The 19,112-nt window shown below is 39.1% G+C and overlaps 1 protein-coding gene and 1 long non-coding RNA gene across 3 annotated transcripts in view; both read left to right on the top strand.

Moving 5' to 3' along the window:
• Positions 1-2,487: 2,487 nt before the first annotated feature.
• LOC129067795 (uncharacterized) lies at positions 2,488-5,544 on the top strand. Of its 2 annotated transcripts, none has more exons than XR_008528779.1 (3): positions 2,488-2,803; positions 3,726-3,770; positions 5,098-5,544. It is a non-coding gene; the product is annotated as an uncharacterized LOC129067795 (long non-coding RNA). The 2 variants fall into 2 exon arrangements; XR_008528778.1 differs by having other exon boundaries at positions 5,059-5,544.
• Positions 5,545-10,934: 5,390 nt separating this feature from the next.
• The window catches only part of AHI1 (Abelson helper integration site 1), a 170,773-nt gene continuing 162,595 nt past the window's right edge, over positions 10,935-19,112 (top strand). The window contains 4 exon segments of the mRNA XM_054568649.1: positions 10,935-10,955; positions 14,619-14,670; positions 14,673-15,159; positions 17,429-17,601. Of these exon segments, the coding sequence (XP_054424624.1) occupies positions 10,935-10,955; positions 14,619-14,670; positions 14,673-15,159; positions 17,429-17,601 (733 nt within the window).

Below are 19,112 nucleotides of genomic sequence, written 5' to 3'. Positions count from 1 at the left end.
AAAAGCAGGGACCTACAGCGCAGACTGCTCTACCCAGCAAAGCCATCATTTAGATTCAAAGGGCATATAAACAGTTTGCCAGAGAGAAAAAAACTAAAGGAGCTCATCATCACCACCCCCTTATTATATGGAGCGTAAAAGGGAGTTATTTAAGTGAAAGATCAAAACAATGAACAAACAAATGGCAATAAATACATATCTGTCAACAACTGAGTCTGAAAAACCAAGTAAACAAGAACAACAGAGACGGAACCATGGATACAAAGGCATTTCGATGGTTGCCAGATGGAAGGGGAGGTGTGGGGCAATGGTTAAAGAGGTGAGGAGACTAAAAGCTAAAAATAGGTAGTTACAGAACAGCCATGGGGATGTAAAGTACTGTATAGGAAATGGAGTAGCCAAAGAACTTACACGCATGACCCATGGACATGAACTATGGTGGAGAGATTGCCTGAGGGATTGGTGGTCCTCTGTAGGAGGGCACAGGGCGATATATTGGGACCAGTGTAATAGCATAATCTGTGGGAAACGCACTTCTGGTTTCAGGAATTGTAGCCCAGCCGATAGATGAGAGGGCCCCAAGGCTGGAAATAATCAAGGCAGCCTTGGGAGAACAGGCCACTGAGGAGAGAAAACCTGTCCCCCTGGCACAGGCACGGCCCCTGCCTCCCTCACATCACCCTGCTTGGCCCTGGGCTATGGCTTGTGTCAATGACGGGTAAGACCCTCAATGGAAGGGACAACCTGGGACTGGCACAGCCACGTCGGCATCAGGGAAAAAAATTATGGAACATGGATAAAAGGCAAGAAGACATGCAACCTGCGGCTTGGCTTGCAAACGGCCAGGGTCCCCATTCTATCTGAAAGAAATCTCCTTATTTCCTGGTTGCCGTGCCCTTCCCCGTATCTGGCTCAGCCTTGAAATAATACAAGAGTCAATCCTAAAAACTAGATCCGGCGGTTCCCTGGGGAAATCGGCCTAGAAGTAAATTCTTTAATGCATGCTTTGTTTCTGCTTCAAAACCTATGATAGCCGGCTCTTGCTGGGAAGGAAACTTACACTCTTCACAGACCCTGACCCTATACCCTTCGGCGCCCTTTTGTTTACACCCTCATGTTTACTCATCCCGTCTCAGACCCATGAAAATGGACCCATGTAAATCCGTGTCTTCCTGCCATTTGTTTTCCTAAACATCATCTGCTCTCTGTGAACATTAACATACGAATGTAATGAGATCACCTGTAGATCCCTAGTACCCAGCCCCATTGATAACTTTTTCAATAAAAGCCTTTGGAAATGAGGCTTGGGCTGGCCTTCTCCACTAGGCCGAAGAGCCCTTTCCCCTGTCCTGGCAAACAGAGAAGTTTTTCTGTGATGACTCACTTTGTTTTCCCCATCCGTCATAACCCCTGCACGGGCTCTGCGGGATCAGAGTCGATGCTCCCACCTCAGCTGGCCCTGGATGGTGACCTTCAGATCCAGGATCCCCGTGCGTCACTCGAACAGTAATCATTAAAAATAATCGAAAATAAAAGGAAAATAAGAAAAGATGGATAAGCTATTCACTGGGATTTTTATAAAGGTGGACTGGAAATTATTTTGGGGTAAGAGGGAAGGAGGGTGCTTTATAGGTATCTTAACTACAAGGCTGGGAAGATAGTGGCAGCTTGGACCAAGTTAAAAACCCAGAAAGGTTTACAATGGAAAAGTATACAGTTCACTTTGAGACGCATTGGATTTGTAATATTTCTGCCTTCTCAGAGGATTTGGAGAAATGAGATGCTTCCTGAGGCATGGTGATGTCAGTGAGAATGGAAAAGCTGGCCTCCAAGGAAAAAATGCATGATGTCTCCTGTACAGACCAAGCAACAGGTTACAGTGCATGACTATGACAGCAGAAAACTGAGGAGCGGAAGAGTGATTTGTCTGGTATTTTTCCAGCCCTGGTGACTCACAACTAAAGATGGCGCCTGTGGCAGAAATCACGAAGTGGGAGGGGCATGGGGCGCAGAAAGACACGTTTTTCTTCTTGTTCTGCTTTAAACACAAACCGAGTTCATTTAGCGCCAAACGACTCGTGGAAGATTTTTTCCTTAAGATTTGGTTCGTAGTACAACTATCCATTCTGCACGTTTAAGCGGATGTTTCCCTTTGTGCGCGCGACGTGTCTCTTTCCCTCATTCGCGTTTATCTTCGGCGGGTTCCACCATAGGCTCCCGGCTCGCTTGGCCCCGTCCCGTTTTTCCAGAGCCTGCTACAGTTCTGAGGTGCAGACGTGTTTTTTCGTGGTGGGTTCAGGCTCTACGGGCACCTGAGCACTCCGGGGTCCCTTCCCGCTCCAAGGGGAGCACATCCTTCTCCCTTTCAGGACCCTGCGGGCTCCAGCAGGGCTGCGCGCGGCCCCCGGAGCGCGTACCCGGCCGCAGTCTGAGGACCCGCAGGCCGGCGGGCGGGCGCGCGCGCGCGTCGGTTCCGCGGGCGCCGCACTGCAGCGCCCTCGGCCCCGGGCGTAGGCGGCGCGAGGGCGGGGCCGTAAGGCGAGCCGGAGCGGGAATGCGGTCCGAGCTGGGCCGCATCGGTTGTCAAGGGAACGGCGGCGTCGGTGGGTGTGACGTCACTGGCGGCGAGCTGGCCGCAGTGCGGCAAGGAGCAGACTGCGGGAACCGGGACTTCTGGCGGCTGCGTTGGCTGGCTGGCAGCTAAACTGCCAGCCCGCCCATCTTGGCTTGGGAAGCCGCTTCGCACAGTCCCGACGTCGGCTCGGGTGGGACGGACTGTCGGCGTCCCTCCGCTCCCCTCCCCGTGAGTACGCAGCAGGCGAGCTGGTGCCGAGCCGGGCCCACGCACTCAGCCCGCCCGCGGGTGGCGTTGTGGGGGCTGCTCGGGTCTGGGGGTTCAGGGGCGGCAGTGAGCACCCACAGGCTGACGGGGCGAGCACAGCCGCCGCCGACTGTGGTTTTTGGGAAATCTACGTACTTTTCCTTCCCTTTGTTGGGCTCCCCGGAGAGGGAGTACCCCGTAGTGTTCAGCGTGGGGTCCCGAAGGAGTGAACGCAGTCTTTGCTTTTCCTACTCCGAATTCTGGGTTAGACGCTTTTAAAATCACAAGCGTAGTACGTTAATTTCGTTTTAGGATGTCAACCTGGTGCCGATAGTGAACCTGTGAATACCTTCTTAATGGCATCAGAGAAAAGGTGTTCGATGCGTTGCATTTATACGGAAAAAGTCGAATTGCATTAGTAGGGTCTTATCAGTATGTATAAATACAGGGAAAAAAAGACTAAGAATCTCTTCTGTGAAGCATCTACTGATTGAAATATATTTCTTTTTCAGGAATCGATGCTAACAGGTTTTTCACCTGTTGCATAAGTCATTGCTGTTACTGCTTGTGCTTTCAGGAAAACATTGCGTATTGTTAGGACTATGGGGAATTTTAAAAACCTATTTGAAATAAATCCAAATACCAGTAATGTATTAAAACCATATTTAGAATCTTGTGTATGTGGACTATCTTCGGTTTATTAATTCGATTTTGTATAAAGGGTTTTTCTTTCTCTTGTCCCCCATGCTGTAAAATCATGCTAAGGTGTGAGTTACCCAAACCCCGCAGCTTTTCCCCCCCTTGCTCTTTAGTCATATATTGGGCAATAATCAGGTGGTTAGAGAAAAGTAAAATGAGATGAAACATAATGCAGTTAATTGTCCTTTATAGTCTTTCTTAACAGCGCCTGTCAAAGGGGTTGTGAAGGAGATTTAAAAAAACGGAATAGGTGAGGTACAGGAATCCCTTTTTAAGTCTGACTTTAATTTTTGCCATTGATGTTACTAATCAAATATTCTATAGTTTATTTGCTGTAGTGTACATTGACGTTTAGAAATCATTATGTAGTGCATTTGCTGTGCTAATGTTTATCAATTGTGCATTAAAGATACTAAGTAGTAAATAATGTAATGCATAATTAATGTACGTCACATAATTTAATCTTGTTATAATGGACATAAAGTAATTTTATTTAGGTTTATGAGTTGTGCATTAAAGTAACTAAATAATGTAAAACATAATTAATGTATTTTATCTGTCATATAATTAGTTTAATTTTGTAATAATGGACATAAAGTAACTATTGAATAGCTACTGTGCTGATCACTTTTTTTTTCAATGTTTCATTTTCTCCTTACAAAAACGGTACCATTTTAATTTTTCAGGTAAAAAAACAAAAACCAAAAATCCCCTACAAGATTTAGTTATATTAGGTAGCTTGCCAAAGTCTCATGCTGTAAGTGGCAGAACAAGAGCTTAAACCTTATTCATTTTGACCCTAGCGCCATTCTTGCTTGTCTTTTTAAAGTGGGAATACAAAGATGAAGAGAATATAGGCCTAGCCCTCCAAAAAGCTAGCAGTTCAGTTAGCTGTTGTGGGGAAGGTCACAGGACGTAGTACCAGGGTGAAAATTCAGGGCTGGCCTAGGAGGAGGTATGAGGATCAGGGGCACTGTGGGAGCAAAGAGAAATATTCAACTACCCCTCAGGGTTAGAGTGTTCTCTGTAGACGATGCCAATTGCATTTGGTATCACAGTGTGTTAGACGTTTGTTAGAGGTATGAGGAGGAAGGGCATTTCCAGGTGTAGTGGTACAAAGGCAAGAGTTTGGCACATGCGAAGGCTGCAAGTCGTTTCCCATGGCTAGAGCACAGAATGTGTGCAGAAGCGTGGCGTGGCTGGAGAAGGGGAGGTGAAGAAAGGCAAGGGGTCCTTTCATGAGTAGTTTTAGGCCCCGAATAATAAGGACTTCATATTTTCCATTGGGTGATTGGGAACCAGTGAAGAGTTTCAGACAAAGAAATGATACCATCATATTTGTATTTTAGAAATGTACTCTGGTTACAGTGTAAGCTTAGGGTGCTGGAGGTGTGGAAACTGTCTAAAAAAACCCGGCAGAATCCTTCCATTACCTTTTTGTCTCAGGGCTACTGCCTCAGGTCACTGCCTTTTGGGGGTAGGGGAAGACAGCTGAAAGCAGAATTGCAGAAATAATTATCTGTGTGGTTCTTCTGTAGGTCACAGCTTTCATTTGTTTCTCCACCTGTGGCTTCCAGGTTTCCGTGTCTCCGCAAACAGCTTTGCATATGTGACTTCCTGATTGCAGATCCAGTGAACTCCCCTCAAAACTGGCAGCAGTTCGTGGTATCACACAGTGTAGATCCCTTCCTCCTTAAAACTCTTTTCCCTTTAGTTCCTTCTCCCAGTTTATCACCTGCCTCTGTGATGTATTTTCACTTTATTTTGTGGGCTCCCAGAGATCTGTGTTTGGGGTTTGTTTTTTTTTCCCCTGGCAGCCATCACAGATAACAGATGATGCCCAAAACTTCAGCCTAGATCTCCTTGCAGGATTGCTGTACAAGCATACCTCGGAAATACTGTGGGTCCGAGGCAAGCATTGCATAAAGTGAATTGTATATTTTTTCTGGTGAAGGGTTTAATTTGTAAAAAACACAACATCTGTGAAGTGCAATAAAGTGAAGCACAGTAAAACGAGGTATGCCTATATTGTATTGCCTACCAACAATCTGACTATAATACCTGTTTGTGTGTACACACACACACACACACACACACACACACACAGAGTAATAACAGCCACCATTTTTGAAAGGCTTGCCTGTGCTCTAGGCATTGTACTAAGTGTTTTACTTTCATATTTTTTAATCTTGGCAGAAATCCTATGGGTGGGTTACCGGTATTTGAAAGATTAGGAAATGGAGGTCCACAGAGATTTATCTACTGACAGGTGGAACTGACACTTGAATCCAGGTATCTGACAATGGAGCCAGTGCTTGTAACCACCTAACGCCCATCAGATACACAGCTCAGCATGCCTACTGCACTCACTGAGCGTCCCTGGAAGTATCGATTACAACCCTGGCCTGGTGGTTCAGTTGGTTGGAGTGTCATCCTATACTCCAAAAGGTTGTGGGTTCGATTCCTGGCCAGGGCACATACCTGCAGTAGTTTGCAGGTTGGTCACCAGGGTGCAGACAAGAGGCAGCTTACCGATGTTTGTCTCTTGCATTGATGTTTCTCTCCTCTGCTCTCTCATTCCCTTTCCCTGTTGTGGAATCAGAAAATATGTCCTTGGGTAAGGATGAAAAAGAAAAAGAACTGAAAATCTAATTATAAAATTTATTCAGAAAGTTAAATAATGGGCCTAGAATGCCAAAACAATTAGAGAAAAGAACAAAGTTGAAGGAATTTTACTGTCTAATTCACATTCATCACAAAGCTATAGAGCAGCAGAGAGTCTAGAAATATACCCAGTGCACATGGTCAGTTGATCCTTGACAAATTGCCGAGGTGAGTCCGTGAGGAAAAGGATAATTTTCAACAAATTGTGCTGGAACAATCAAATATCCATATAGCAATATTATAAATTGTAACCACCAATCACGTTCAGAAATTAAATAGAAATGGATCAATGACCTAAACATGAGCGCTAAAACTATGTAACTGATATAAGAAACAGGATAAAACCTTCCTAACCTTGAGTTATGAATAGATTTCTCGATATGAAAGCATGAAGCATAAAATAAAAAAGGGATAAAGTGGACTTTGTGAAAAATCAAAACAATGCTAAGAAAATGTAACAGTAAGTAAAGATTTTAAAGTGTATTTATAATATTTTGAGAACTCTTAGAACTCAGTGATGTGAAAATAACCCAATGAAAATGGGTGAAAGACTTGAACACTTACCCAGAAAAGAGATGCAGATAGCACATAACACATGTAAAGATCAATGTCATTAGTAATTAGGGAAATGAAGTTTAAAACAGCAATGAGATATCACTACACACTTACTAGAACAAGTTAACAAAAATTGGCAATGCTAAGTGCTGACAAAGATGTTAAAACTAGAACTGATCTTAAAACATATTGGGAATGCAAAGGAGTAAGCTACTTGGGAAAACAGTTCGGCAGTTATTTAAGAAGTTGAATATCTAATTACCATCTAGTACACCATTTCTGTTTTTGGGAATTCACTCAAGATAAATGAAAACATAATAGTGCAAAACTGAAAGTAGCCCAAATTTGTAGTATGAAAAAATAAAAACTGATATATAGTCTCACGGTCGAATATTGGTCAGCAATAAGAAGGAATAAACTAATATATGTGCAACAACACGGATGAATCTCAAAGGTTTATGCTGAGTAAGGGAAAGGAGACACAAAGGGCTATATACTGGATGATTCTACTTACATGAAATCCTAGATGAGACAAAACTATCATGATAGGTCGAGTGGGGCCAGGCCTGTGGGAGTAGGGGTTGACTTTGTAAATCATCATCATGTGTAGTGATGGAAATGTTTAGTATCATGATATGGTGATAGTTACATGTCTGTACACATTTGCCAAAATTCATTTAATTATTCACTTAGAATTGGTGAAATTTACTGTATGTAAGTTATAGTCAATATAGCTGATTTTTAACATATGCGATGTTACAAATTAAGACAAAATACTAAATGATATACAGATGGTAAAGATGAAAAGGATGGACAAAGATATAATAGGCCATGAACAAATTTATTTGGGACACTTCAAAATTCAGTCAGAATCTAGTCATTGAAACTATTAAATTCCATAGAGTAAACACTTTTTTACAATAGTATAATGAACCTAGATTGATAACAAAAGTTTAACATTTATAAACTTGGAAATTTAAAAACTATCCCATAAAACCATTCTCAAGAAAAAGAAAATCAGCCCTGGCTGGTGTGACTCAGTGGATTGAGTACCAGCCTCCAAACTGAAAGGTTGCTGGTTCGATTCCCAGTCAGGGCACATGCTTGGGTTGTGCGCCAAGTGCCCAGTAGGGGGCACGCAAGAGGTAACCACACACTGCTATTTTTCTCTTCTTCCTCCCGTCTCTCTAAAAATAAATATCTAAAAAAATCAAAACCACAAAGACAGGTTCTTGTAAAAAATAAACATCTGTGCTACGGAACATATGCGATGTTACCAAAGATATTTGGGATTGGTATTGATTGCAGTATTTTAAAAAATTAATTGAATAAAGCAAAAGCAGGTACAAAAGGAAAAGAAAGTCACACAACAAAATTAATATGCTGTTATTAGTATAAATGCTGCCATCAGTGGAAGAGAGGAATTTAAAAACTGAGGCTCATGTGATAGCTTTCCAAGGGTTTCACTTTTTATTTTCTTATTTTTAATACTTTATTGATTATGCTATTGCAGTGGTCCCAATATTTCCCCCTTTGCTGCCCTTCACCCAGCACTCCTCCCTCCCTAAGACAATTCCCACACCATTGTTCATGTCCGTGGATCATGTGTGTAAATTCCTTGGCTACTCCGTTTCCTATGCTGTAGTTTACACCCCGGTGGCTATTCTGTAGCTACGTATTTGTATTTCTTAATCTCACCTCTTCATCCCTTCCCACATCCTCCACCCATCTGGCAACCATCACAAAACTCTGTATGCATGATTTCTGTCTCTGTTCTTCTTGTTTAATTAGTTTGTTTTTTAGATTCAGTTGTTGATAAATAGATATTTATTGTCATTATATTCATAGTTTTGATCTTTTTCTTTGCAAGTCCTTTAAGAATTCACATAAATATTGGATTCGTGGTGATGAACTCCTTTAGTTTCTCTCTCTCTGGGAAGCTCTTTATCTGCTCTTTGATTCTAAATGATCTCTTTGCTGGGCAGAGCAATCTTGGCTGTATGTCCCTGCTTTTCATGACTTTGACTATTTCTTGGCAATCCTTTGTAGCCTGCAAAGTTTCTTTTGAGAAATTCGCTGACAGTCCTATGGGAATCCCCTTAGGTAACTAACTGCTTTTCTCTTTTAAGATTCTCTCTTTGTCTTTAATCATTCGCATTTTAATTACAGTGTGTCTTGGAGTGGGCCTCTTTGTATCCATGTTGTTTGGGATTGTCTCTGCTTCTTGGACTTGCGTGTCTATTTTCTTCACTAGATTAGGGAAGTTATCTTCCATAATTTTTTACAAATGGATTTCCAATTTCTTGCTCTTTTTCTTTTCCTTCTGGCACCCTTATGATGTAAATTTTGGACCTCTTGAACTTCTTCCAGAGGCTGCTTTTGCTATTCTTGTTTTTATATTTTTTTTTCTTGTTGTTCTGATTGGTTGTTTTTTGCTTCCATATATTCCGTATCATTGATTTGATTCTCAGCTTTATCCACTCTACTGTTTTTTCCCTGTAAATTGTTCTTTATTTCAGTTAGTGAATCTTTTGTTTCTGACTGGATCTTTTTTATGCTGTTGAGTCCTCACTAAGTTCCTTGAACATCCTATAACCAGTGCTTTGAACTCTGCATGTGGTATATTGTTCATCTCCATTTTGTTTGGTCGTTTTTCTGGAGTTTTGTTCTGTTCTTTCATTTGGGCCATGCTTCTTTGTTTTCTAACTTTGGCAGCCTCCCTATTTTGTTTCTGTATATTTCATAGATCTGCTGTAACTCCCTGACTTGGTAGCTTGGCCTAATGTAGTAGGTATTCTGTAGGGTCTAGTGGCACAGCCACCCCTATCGCCCAAGCTGTGTACTCAAGGTGTGCCCTTTGTGTGGGCTGAGCTTTGATTGCTGTTGGCAGATCAATGGGAGGTAATTACCTAGGCCAGTCATCTGCAAGGTCATGCTGTGACTGCTGATGCTCAAACTCTTCCCTTCGTGGAGGTTCAGGTGTGCAGGGCCAGGTCGTGGTGCTCAGATGTAGTCTATAGCCATCCACTGTGTATGCAGATTGGGGTTTCCTGGGTGGAACAGGCCAACGTCATTCAATTCAGGGTTCTGCCCACGGTCACCCTGCCTGAGCTATAAAGCAATGTGAGATGGCTGCTACTTGTGCTGGGCTTGGAGATTCCCAGGGAAATCCACGCTGTGAATCTAGGCTGGCTGTTGGCAGTACCAGGCCTTGGAGCACTTAGCAAGAGGTACATATGCTGGCTGTTGCTTGTTTGATAGGATTTAAGAAGTTGTGAAGTATGAGCCAAGACCAGCCATTCATATGGAAAAATCACCATTAACAGTTTGGTTGAACCCATAATTTGGGTGGGACTGGGACAGAGTCTCGATGATCTCCAAGGCAGGACAAAGTGTTAGCCAGGTTGATGGAGTGTCAGATACGGCACCTGCCTGCCAGCTCTGCAGCTTCTAGTGGGAGGGCTCAGAAAAGGAGCAGTAGCTTCTGCGCAATTTTCTGTCTGGGAGAAAGCTGTCCCCCAGCTCTCGCTTCGATGCCCGACACTTCATTTCCTTCCTGCTTGCCACTGGTGTCTCTCAGGCTGCTGCCCCCATGCTGGAGTTCAGAGGGCATGAGTCTGAATAAGTCCTAGTGTGGGTTCATTAAGGGGAACTGCTTGGGAGTTTAGCCATGTCATCCACTGGCTCAATCCCTGCTGGTTTTTGTAGCTAAAAGTCAAGGGGACTTACCTTCCTGGCCCTGGAACGCTGGGCTGGTGGGCCTGCTGTGGGGCTGGACTGCTCGTCCTTGAGATATCCCAAATTTGTATCCACACGTGGATATGGAACCTGGCTGTTCTGCAATTCAGAGTCTCTGCCCCTCCTGCCAGTCTGGATGGATGTTGTTACTAATTACATTGTTGTCAGACTTCCATTCAACTTGATTTCTGACAGTTTTGAGTGATGGTTGTTTTGTATTTTAATTGTAATTTTGATGTGGTATGGGAGGAGGTGAGCTGTGTTTACCCATGCAGCTCTCAATTGTTTCATTTTTTAAATCGAGAACATTGTTCTTTTTCCTGTTGCTAATTCCTGGCTCTCCTTTTCCAACTATTTCCTTCATTAATTTCCTCACAATTTGTATACTGTTGCCACTACATTTCTGGTACTCATTGGAAGTTAAAAGAAAAATTTCCATTTGGCCTATCTTAAAATAATGGAAATTCAAGGTCATCAGGTATGAGTATGTTCATAGAAAAGAGAAAAATAAGGTTCTGAAAAGATTAACAATGATTTTCCTCGCCTGAGACAACCAAGGCTGAGCTCTGGGTCTTCTTTTTTGTGTTGTTTTGTATTTTCTGTTGTTTCATATTTTTAATTTTTTGTTTCTTACTGTCATAACTGAAGCATTTATTGCTTCTACAAACAGAACATGTGAAGTAAACTTTTTCTTAAAGAAAATTTATTTTTATTAGATTTGATTAGGCAAGTTTTGTGGGGTTTTTTAAGATTCAGCTTCATAATTCATCCTTAAAAAATAGATAGAATTTGGAACTATATTTAGGTAATCAAAAGAGTCTTGGAGATGGTAGAATAGATATGCATGGTGTGGCAGAGTGGGTTTACAGTTGTGAGTATGCACTACAGAGTTTATTCTTGCATTATTATTTATTAATTATTATATTATTTTTCATATGTACCACTGTAAACCTAATTTTGCTCTGCCATTTTTTGGGATACTAGTTCTCATATATTAGATATTTTCTAACTACTGTTAAAAATGGGGATATTCAGGAAGTGAGCTTCATATTTTATTAATAAGCTCATACATTTCTGGGAGAATTCTTCATTTTGATACTGGCTTCCATTCTTCAGCACTTTGCTTTTGTCCATTCTGTTTTTCAACACATATCTTTAATTTCTACCACTCAAAATTTTAATTCTAATATCTGCAGTGTTTGTTTTTTTTACATCCATTATACTTTCACATTTCTTTATTGCTGTTTAATCACACTTATTTTTATATTTTAATATTTTCTTTTTTATTGTATTTTTTTTCCCATTATCATTTAGTCCCCTTATATCTCCTGCCCCTCTGCAGTCAGCCCACTGATGTTCATGTCCATGAGTTCTTTTTCCTTTTTGCTCAATCCCTCTATCCTCTAATTGGTCCCTGCATCCTTAGATGTCATCCTGCTCTCTATCTATTGGTCTGTCTCTATTTTGCTTGTTAGTTCAGTTTTTTCATTAGATACATGAATGAAATCATATGGTATTTGTCTTTCTCTGGCTGGCTTATTTGATTTAGCATAATGTTCTCCAGGCCCATCCATACCGTCGCAAAGGGTAAAATTTTCTTTTTTAATGGCCGAGTGTATTCCATTGTGTAAATGTCCCATAGTTGTTTTATCCACTCATCTACTGATGGACATGTAGGCTGCTTCCATATCTAGTTGATTGTAAATAACACTGCAATGAAGGTAGGGGTGCTTATGTTCTTTTGAATTAGTTTTTGGCTTCTTTTGGGTATGTTCCCAGAAGTGGGATCACTGGGGCAAAAAGCATATCCATTTTTAATGACTTGAGGTATCTCCATATGACTTTCCAGAGTGGCCACAGCAATCTGCATTCCCATCAACAGTACATGAGTGTTACCCTTTCTCTACATCCTTGCCAGCATTTGTTGTTTTTTGATTTATTGATAGCCATTCTGACAAGGTGTGAGATGATATCTTTGTGGTTTTAATTTGCATTTCTCTGATAATTAGTGAGGTTAAGCTTCTTTTCATATGTCTTTTGACCATCTGTGTGTCGTCGTTGGAGAAATATCTATTCAAGTCCTTTGCCCATTTTTAATTCGATTGTTTGGTTTTTTTGGTGTTGAATTTTGTAAATTCTTAATAAATTTTGGATATTAATCCCTTATCAGATGTATCAGTGAATATGTTTTCCCATTCTGTAGGTTGTCTTTTTACTTTGTTGTTTTCCTTTGCTGTGCAAAAACATTTTAGTTTAGGGAAAAAAAAGAATAAAATGCATATGAATAACCCTAACCAAGGATGTAAAAGACCTGTACTTGGATATTATAAGATACTCAGAAGAGCAATTGAAGAAGATACAAATGAAAGCGCATACCATGTTCATGGATAGGAAGAATTAACATCATTAAAATGTCCATACTACCCAAAGCAATGTGTGGATTCAACGCAATTCCTATCAAGAGTCCAATGACATATTTCACAGAACTAGAACAAATATTTCAAAAAATTTATATGGAATCACGAAAAGCCCTGCAGAGCAACAGCTATCCTGAAAAAGAACAAAGTTGGAGGTATCACGTTACCTAATATTAAACTATAATCAAAACAGCCTGGTACTGGCATAAAAACAGACACAGATTAATGGAATAGAATAGAGAGCCCAGAAAAAACCCACACCTTTATAATCAGTTTAATATTAAACAGTGAAACAAACACATACAGTGGGATAAAGATAGTTTACTCAATAAATGATGCTGGGAAAATTGGACAGATATGTGCAGAAAAATGAAACTAGACCATCTTTTTACACTACACACGAGAATAAATTCAAAATGGATCAAAGACTTAAATGTTATACTTGAAACCATAAAAGTCAAAAAAGAAGAAAACGTAGGCAGCAAAATCTTGGACATGGCTCACAAAAATTTGTATCTGATATATCTCTCCAGGCAAGGGAAACAAAAGAAAAAATAAACAAATGAGACTAAATCTAATTAATCACACTTATTTTAAATTAGTATTTTGTTTATGCTGTTCCTTTTCCTTCATTGTTAATATTTCTGTTTTATTGGATTTTGTGGCTTTTACTTTATTGTGCTATTTTCCTTAAGTGTTTGTTAGTTTTTAGTTGTCCAGTCATCTTTCTAAGAATCTCTCCTGCCTGTTGGTTGTGTTTGACGTGGTCAGCTTCTGCCGTTGGTGAGATTGTGCCTACCTGAAGCATGCTGCGGTATCTCTCTATGCTCAGCTGCTTTATCCTGAGTGAAAGTCACCATCTAACACAGATGGAGGTGGAGGACAGGGTTGTCCCTCCCAACTCCTCAATTGGCCACCCTCAGGCTTATGCCTTCTTTCACTTTGTATTTCTTAACTCTGAGTTTATGGCTTCTCTGGAAGCACCCTTTTCTTGGGAGAATTCTTTTCCTACGGGCTGTGTTTTTTCTCTGGGAGTTCCTTAATAGATTTAATCCTGCCTATTTTTTATCTTTTGGGAATTTCCTAAAATATTTATTTTATTACTAGTAATATCCCTTTTTGATTTTTAGCCTTTTTTTCTATTAAAAATATCTCTTATTTTACATTTGATTGGGGAAAGAGGTACAGGTGTGTGTTTAGTCTATCATTTGATTTAACTTGGTAATATTTCATACTTCGCAGTATCTTCAGTGATGTATTTGGACTAATTGCAGGGTGATCCTAGAGCTCTATACTTTTGGTTTTAGAATGTAATTATAAAGCAAGATAAATGACCTGTAGGTGTTTTCTAATGGAGAACCTGAGGTGTGTTAGCTCAGTGGCCCTTTACCAGTTTCTCTAAATTGGTGTATGGATGATTCTGTCAAAGAGGAAAATGGCATTTGAGATTTAAGCAATTAACTAACATAAAATTTGTTAAGTGCTTTTTCACATGTTAATTAACTCATTCTATCAGAATTTACCCTGAGAGATTACTAATCTAGTGCTGGAAGATTGAACTAGGAGAGTGCTTATCAGATGCTCTAGTCTAGAATGTCACTGTGTTCAAGTAAAAAAATGAAATAATTTTTCCAATATTATACATCGTTGAACACTAGTCATTGTGTTTTGTCTTTAAATAACTATGCTTGGTGAAACTTTATTATTGTGTCTTTATTTTCTAGTTTGACACTGTTAGAAGCAATCTTCAGAAAATTAAAGAAACTAAAATTGGTGAATTGCCGCTCACGCTAATAACCCAAAGAAGAGCATGAGAGTCATTAAAAACCAACCAAGCAATCCAGAGGCAACAGCTGAAAATCCAGATGATGATGTGAGTGGAGAGGAAGAAAAGCAAGAAACGACAAATGAGAAGGTTACTACAACAGTGTGCCAGGTGACTCCACAGCAAATGGAACAGGACACTCCTGAGAAGGTGGACCAAGAGCAGACCAAGTCACAGCCAGATGTTGCCCATCAGAAAAGTGAGAAAGTAAATAAAGAAAAAAGAAATAGTTTAGATGAGGAAGAAGAACTGAAGCAAGTATATCAGCTCCAGGTAGCTGAAGAAATGGCAAAGGAGATTAAGAAGAAAATAAGAAAGAAACTCAAAGAACAGTTGATCTACTTTCCCTCAGATTCTTCCTTGCATGATGACAAATTGAGCAGTGAAAAAAAAAGAAAGAAAAAAAAGAAAGCTCCAATTCTGTCTAATGCTGAAACAAGGTACTTTATATTGATAAATATTCTCTTAAAAACTGTTATTTTCTACTTTTAAATGATATCAGTAGTTTCACAAAGAAAATTCTTAAGACTTTCATTTGGACACATTGTCAGTGCAATAATAGCATCTATCCTTACTATGTACTAAATGCTTTATAAAAATTAACTAACCCAGTGAGGAATAGTAATATTATCTTTTGTAGATGAGGAAATGGAAGAGTTTATGTCACAGAACCAGTGAGAAGCTGAACCAAAACCTTGGCAGTCTTGCTCCAAAATCTCTACCCTTAACTACTCACTAACACTTGCTTTTAAATAATAGAAACCTAATTACTCCTCCATTTTTTAGTTATAAATACCTGATATGTGAATATAGTCCTTTTCCCTTAATATACAATTTACATTTGTTCATTGTAGAATACACAGAAACAAAAGAAGAAAATAAAAGTAATCCAATCATCCAGAGGTAATCACTGTTAGCAATTTGGTATTCTACTCTTTCTGTATATGGTTTTTATATATGCATGCTTGCATATGCAATGTGAACTTCTGTGCATATATTCATATAAATATGTCTCTGCTTAGGGAAACCAAAATAAAAAAGTCCTTTAGCTACCATAATTTGTTTTCTGTAGTCCATATTTAGGTAAACAACTTGAGGTGGGAACATTCTGTATTTGGCTATTGCCTGGTATACAGGGACAATTTTCCCTAGTGTCCTCATGTAAAAATAATTCCCATCTTATCAAAAGCTAGACAACCAATGGTAACAAAGAGAGGGCACATAGAGTTGTTACAAGGACATATTAGTATATTTATTAGTTACCTGTTGCTGTATTAAGAAGCAATAAACTACTCCAGAACCAACAGCTTAAGATGCGAAACATTTACTGTCTCATATTTTTGTGGATCAGGAAACTGGGTGTAGCTTCACTAGGTGTCTCTGACTAAGTCTCCAAAAGGCTACCCTTAAGATATCACCTGGGGCTGCAGTTGTCTCAAGACTTGCCTGGGTGGGGATGCCTCTGCCGAGTGACACTGCAGTTGGCAGGCTTGGAAGATCCACTTCTAAGCTTACTCCTGTGACTGCCAGCAGGTCTCAGGTCCTGTCTGGCTTTTGGCCAGGCAACTTAGTTCCTTGCTATATGGACCTCTTATCATGGACTACTCAGAATGGTGGGCACTTGCTTCTCCAGAGCAAGGGTTGAGAGAGCGCGAGCGAGAGCATTCATAGTCTTTTTGGAACATAATCTTACTTGTAGCATCTATTAACTTTTGTTATAGTCTTGTCTATTAGAAGTATCAGGGGAAGGTGATTACACAAAGCTACGAATGCTGGGAGGCAGGGATTATTGGGGCCCACCTTAGAGGCTGTTCACCCCAGGATATTATAAAGCCTCTTCTCATAGCTACCATATGAATTGGGAAGCCATACTTACTATTAAATAAGTGTAGTTTATGAATCTTAAGTAAAACCATGACTTACATGACAGTGACATGCAAAGGGTGTTACTCTCTTTAAGCACTAGGACCTGATGACATGATAAAATACGGCTTTCTGAGATGGCTAATTTGAAATATTTCTCTATTCTTTTTATCTCTTTTTTTTTGAAATATGACCCTATATATTTGAAGTCAAATTTTGATTATTTAGATGTAGGTTTTTTACTTGATAAATTACAAACTTTAATAGGTTGGTTTCTTGCTATAAGTATGTGTGTTTCTGAGATGCTACCCCTTCACCATTTATTAGTTAATGTGATGCAAATTTTAATTTTAATAATAGCCTGCTGAAAATGTAGTATCACACCATCCACTGAAAAACCTGAGCAATTAATTCTCACCTAGAAATTGAAAGTTGAGTATCTGAAGCCTTTTGAAAACAGAACAAACTTAGAACACATTTTTCGCTTTTAAATAAAGTAAATTAGAAGTTTGGTCATTCATTTGGCAGCAGGGCAAGGAAGCTTTTGATCAACTCTATGTAAAAGCAGATCCACTGGTCATAAGATACAATTTTATTTTTCCCTGGAGTTTAGAGCTCAGTTTAATTTGGCTCATTGGATATATAGCTCATCACCAAGTATAAAATAATGCCTGTAATACCTAGCTTGACAGCTAACCATTTTAGTGCAAAAGAAAACATATCTCCTATCTGGAGATAATACTGATTTTAGGATTATCCTTGCTTCTATTCACTTTTCACTTTGCTGCACCATGAATAATAATAATAATATATTTGTAATGACTTGTACTTGGGTTGTATTTGCAGTACATTGACCTTTCATGACACAGTTGAAGGTGAAAAGAAGGAAGGTCTCGTTGGAACAGTTACTTCAGATAATCAAGATGATGAAATAACCTCGGTGGAACAAAATGTAGAAGACAGCGTGCAAGATGACACAAAATCCAAACCAAAAAAAAAGAAAAAGAAGCCTAAAGCAGGTTTGTTATCCACATTAAATGAAAAGTGTGATCTTAATAGAAATAACTTGATTTTGGACTTCCATTCTTTAATACTAAAGAGAATTAGCCCCAAAGGATGTAATAAAAAAATTTAATATATAATATTTGGTACTTGTTCTTGGTATCATCTAGATTGAAACAGTCATTTATTTGTGACGATAACTTTCTGTGATAAGTTAGTGTTGCTTGAGTTAGTATTACTTGAGTCATCTCTAATCCCTGACTTAATTTAATTCAACTCTAGAATGACATTAACTTTGAAGTTGCTATTATAGCATAAAAGATTTCTTCTTTCTACCATTGAGTTTAGAACCCTAAAGAATACAGACCTGTAGTTGTTGACAGCAATAAATGGCCAATAGCCAATAAACGTTTGAGATGATTAGGCTGCATGGCTCTGTTAGACATGGTGCTTTTCTAAGTCCTCAGCCTAAGTAAGCTTTTGTCCTGCTTCTCCCTTTTCCTTTTTGCCTCTGGCTTTCAATTTTTCTCTTCATTCATGTCTTTCTTCTTGTTTTTCATTATTTATTACTCTTGTCTTTTTTCTACTTCTTATGTCCTTTTTTTTGTTTGTTTATTTTCAGTTTCCATTTAATTAGCCAAAAATTGGGACTGAAATAGGCAATTTTAGAATTTATGATACTTATTCATTGAATTATGCAATTGATGTTTGGCTGTTTCTGTAATTAAATTTTAGAAACATGTATATATTATAAGTATGCTATGTAGTGAATTTTCACAAATTAAACATGCCTATAAAATTGTCATCCAAATCAAAAAACAGGACATCATTAGCACCAAGAAGTCCCCTCAAGTTCTTTTCCAGTTCATTCCCCTTCAGAAGTAGACACCGTCTTGAATCTAACACAGTTTATTTTTGCCAGCTTTTCTACTTTCATATAAATAGAATTATAAATACTATGCTCTTTGGTGTCTGGCTTTTTTCACTCAAAATTATTTTTGTGAGATTTATACTATTATTGCATGCAGTTAAACTTACTCATTATCACTTCTGTTTTTGTACTGTATAGATATCCATTGTATAAATGTACCACAATTAATTTACCTGTTATATTCATGGGCATTTGAGTTGGTTCTAGCTTTGGGTGATTAGAAGTAAAACTGTAATGAATTGCCACATCTTTTGGCAAGCATATGTATACAATTTTATTCAGCATAGTTTTAGGAGTAGGCTATAGATCATGTGTATTTTTCACTTTAATAGGCACTTCTCATTTTTTGGAATTGGTTTACCAATTGATACTAGCAGTATTTGAGAGACTCCATTGCTGTACAACATTTATGTTGTCACTATTTAAAAATGTTATCCATTTTTAGTTGTGTATATTTCATTTTGACTGTAATTTGATTTCCGTGGTAGCTAGTGATGAGCATATTCTTCAAGTTTATTAACTACTTGGATTTTTTCATAGGTAAGTTTGGTCAAGTCTTCAGTGTATGTTTTTTAAGAAATGGAATTGTCTGTCTTT

The sequence above is a fragment of the Pteronotus mesoamericanus genome, unplaced genomic scaffold (assembly GCF_021234165.1).
Source record: "Pteronotus mesoamericanus isolate MK-2021 breed Mesoamerican mustached bat unplaced genomic scaffold, CSHL_Meso_final contig_20, whole genome shotgun sequence".
Lineage (NCBI taxonomy): Eukaryota > Metazoa > Chordata > Mammalia > Chiroptera > Mormoopidae > Pteronotus > Pteronotus mesoamericanus.
The sequence above is the reverse complement of the archived record's forward strand: the minus strand, read 5'-3'. Positions and strand labels throughout refer to the sequence as shown.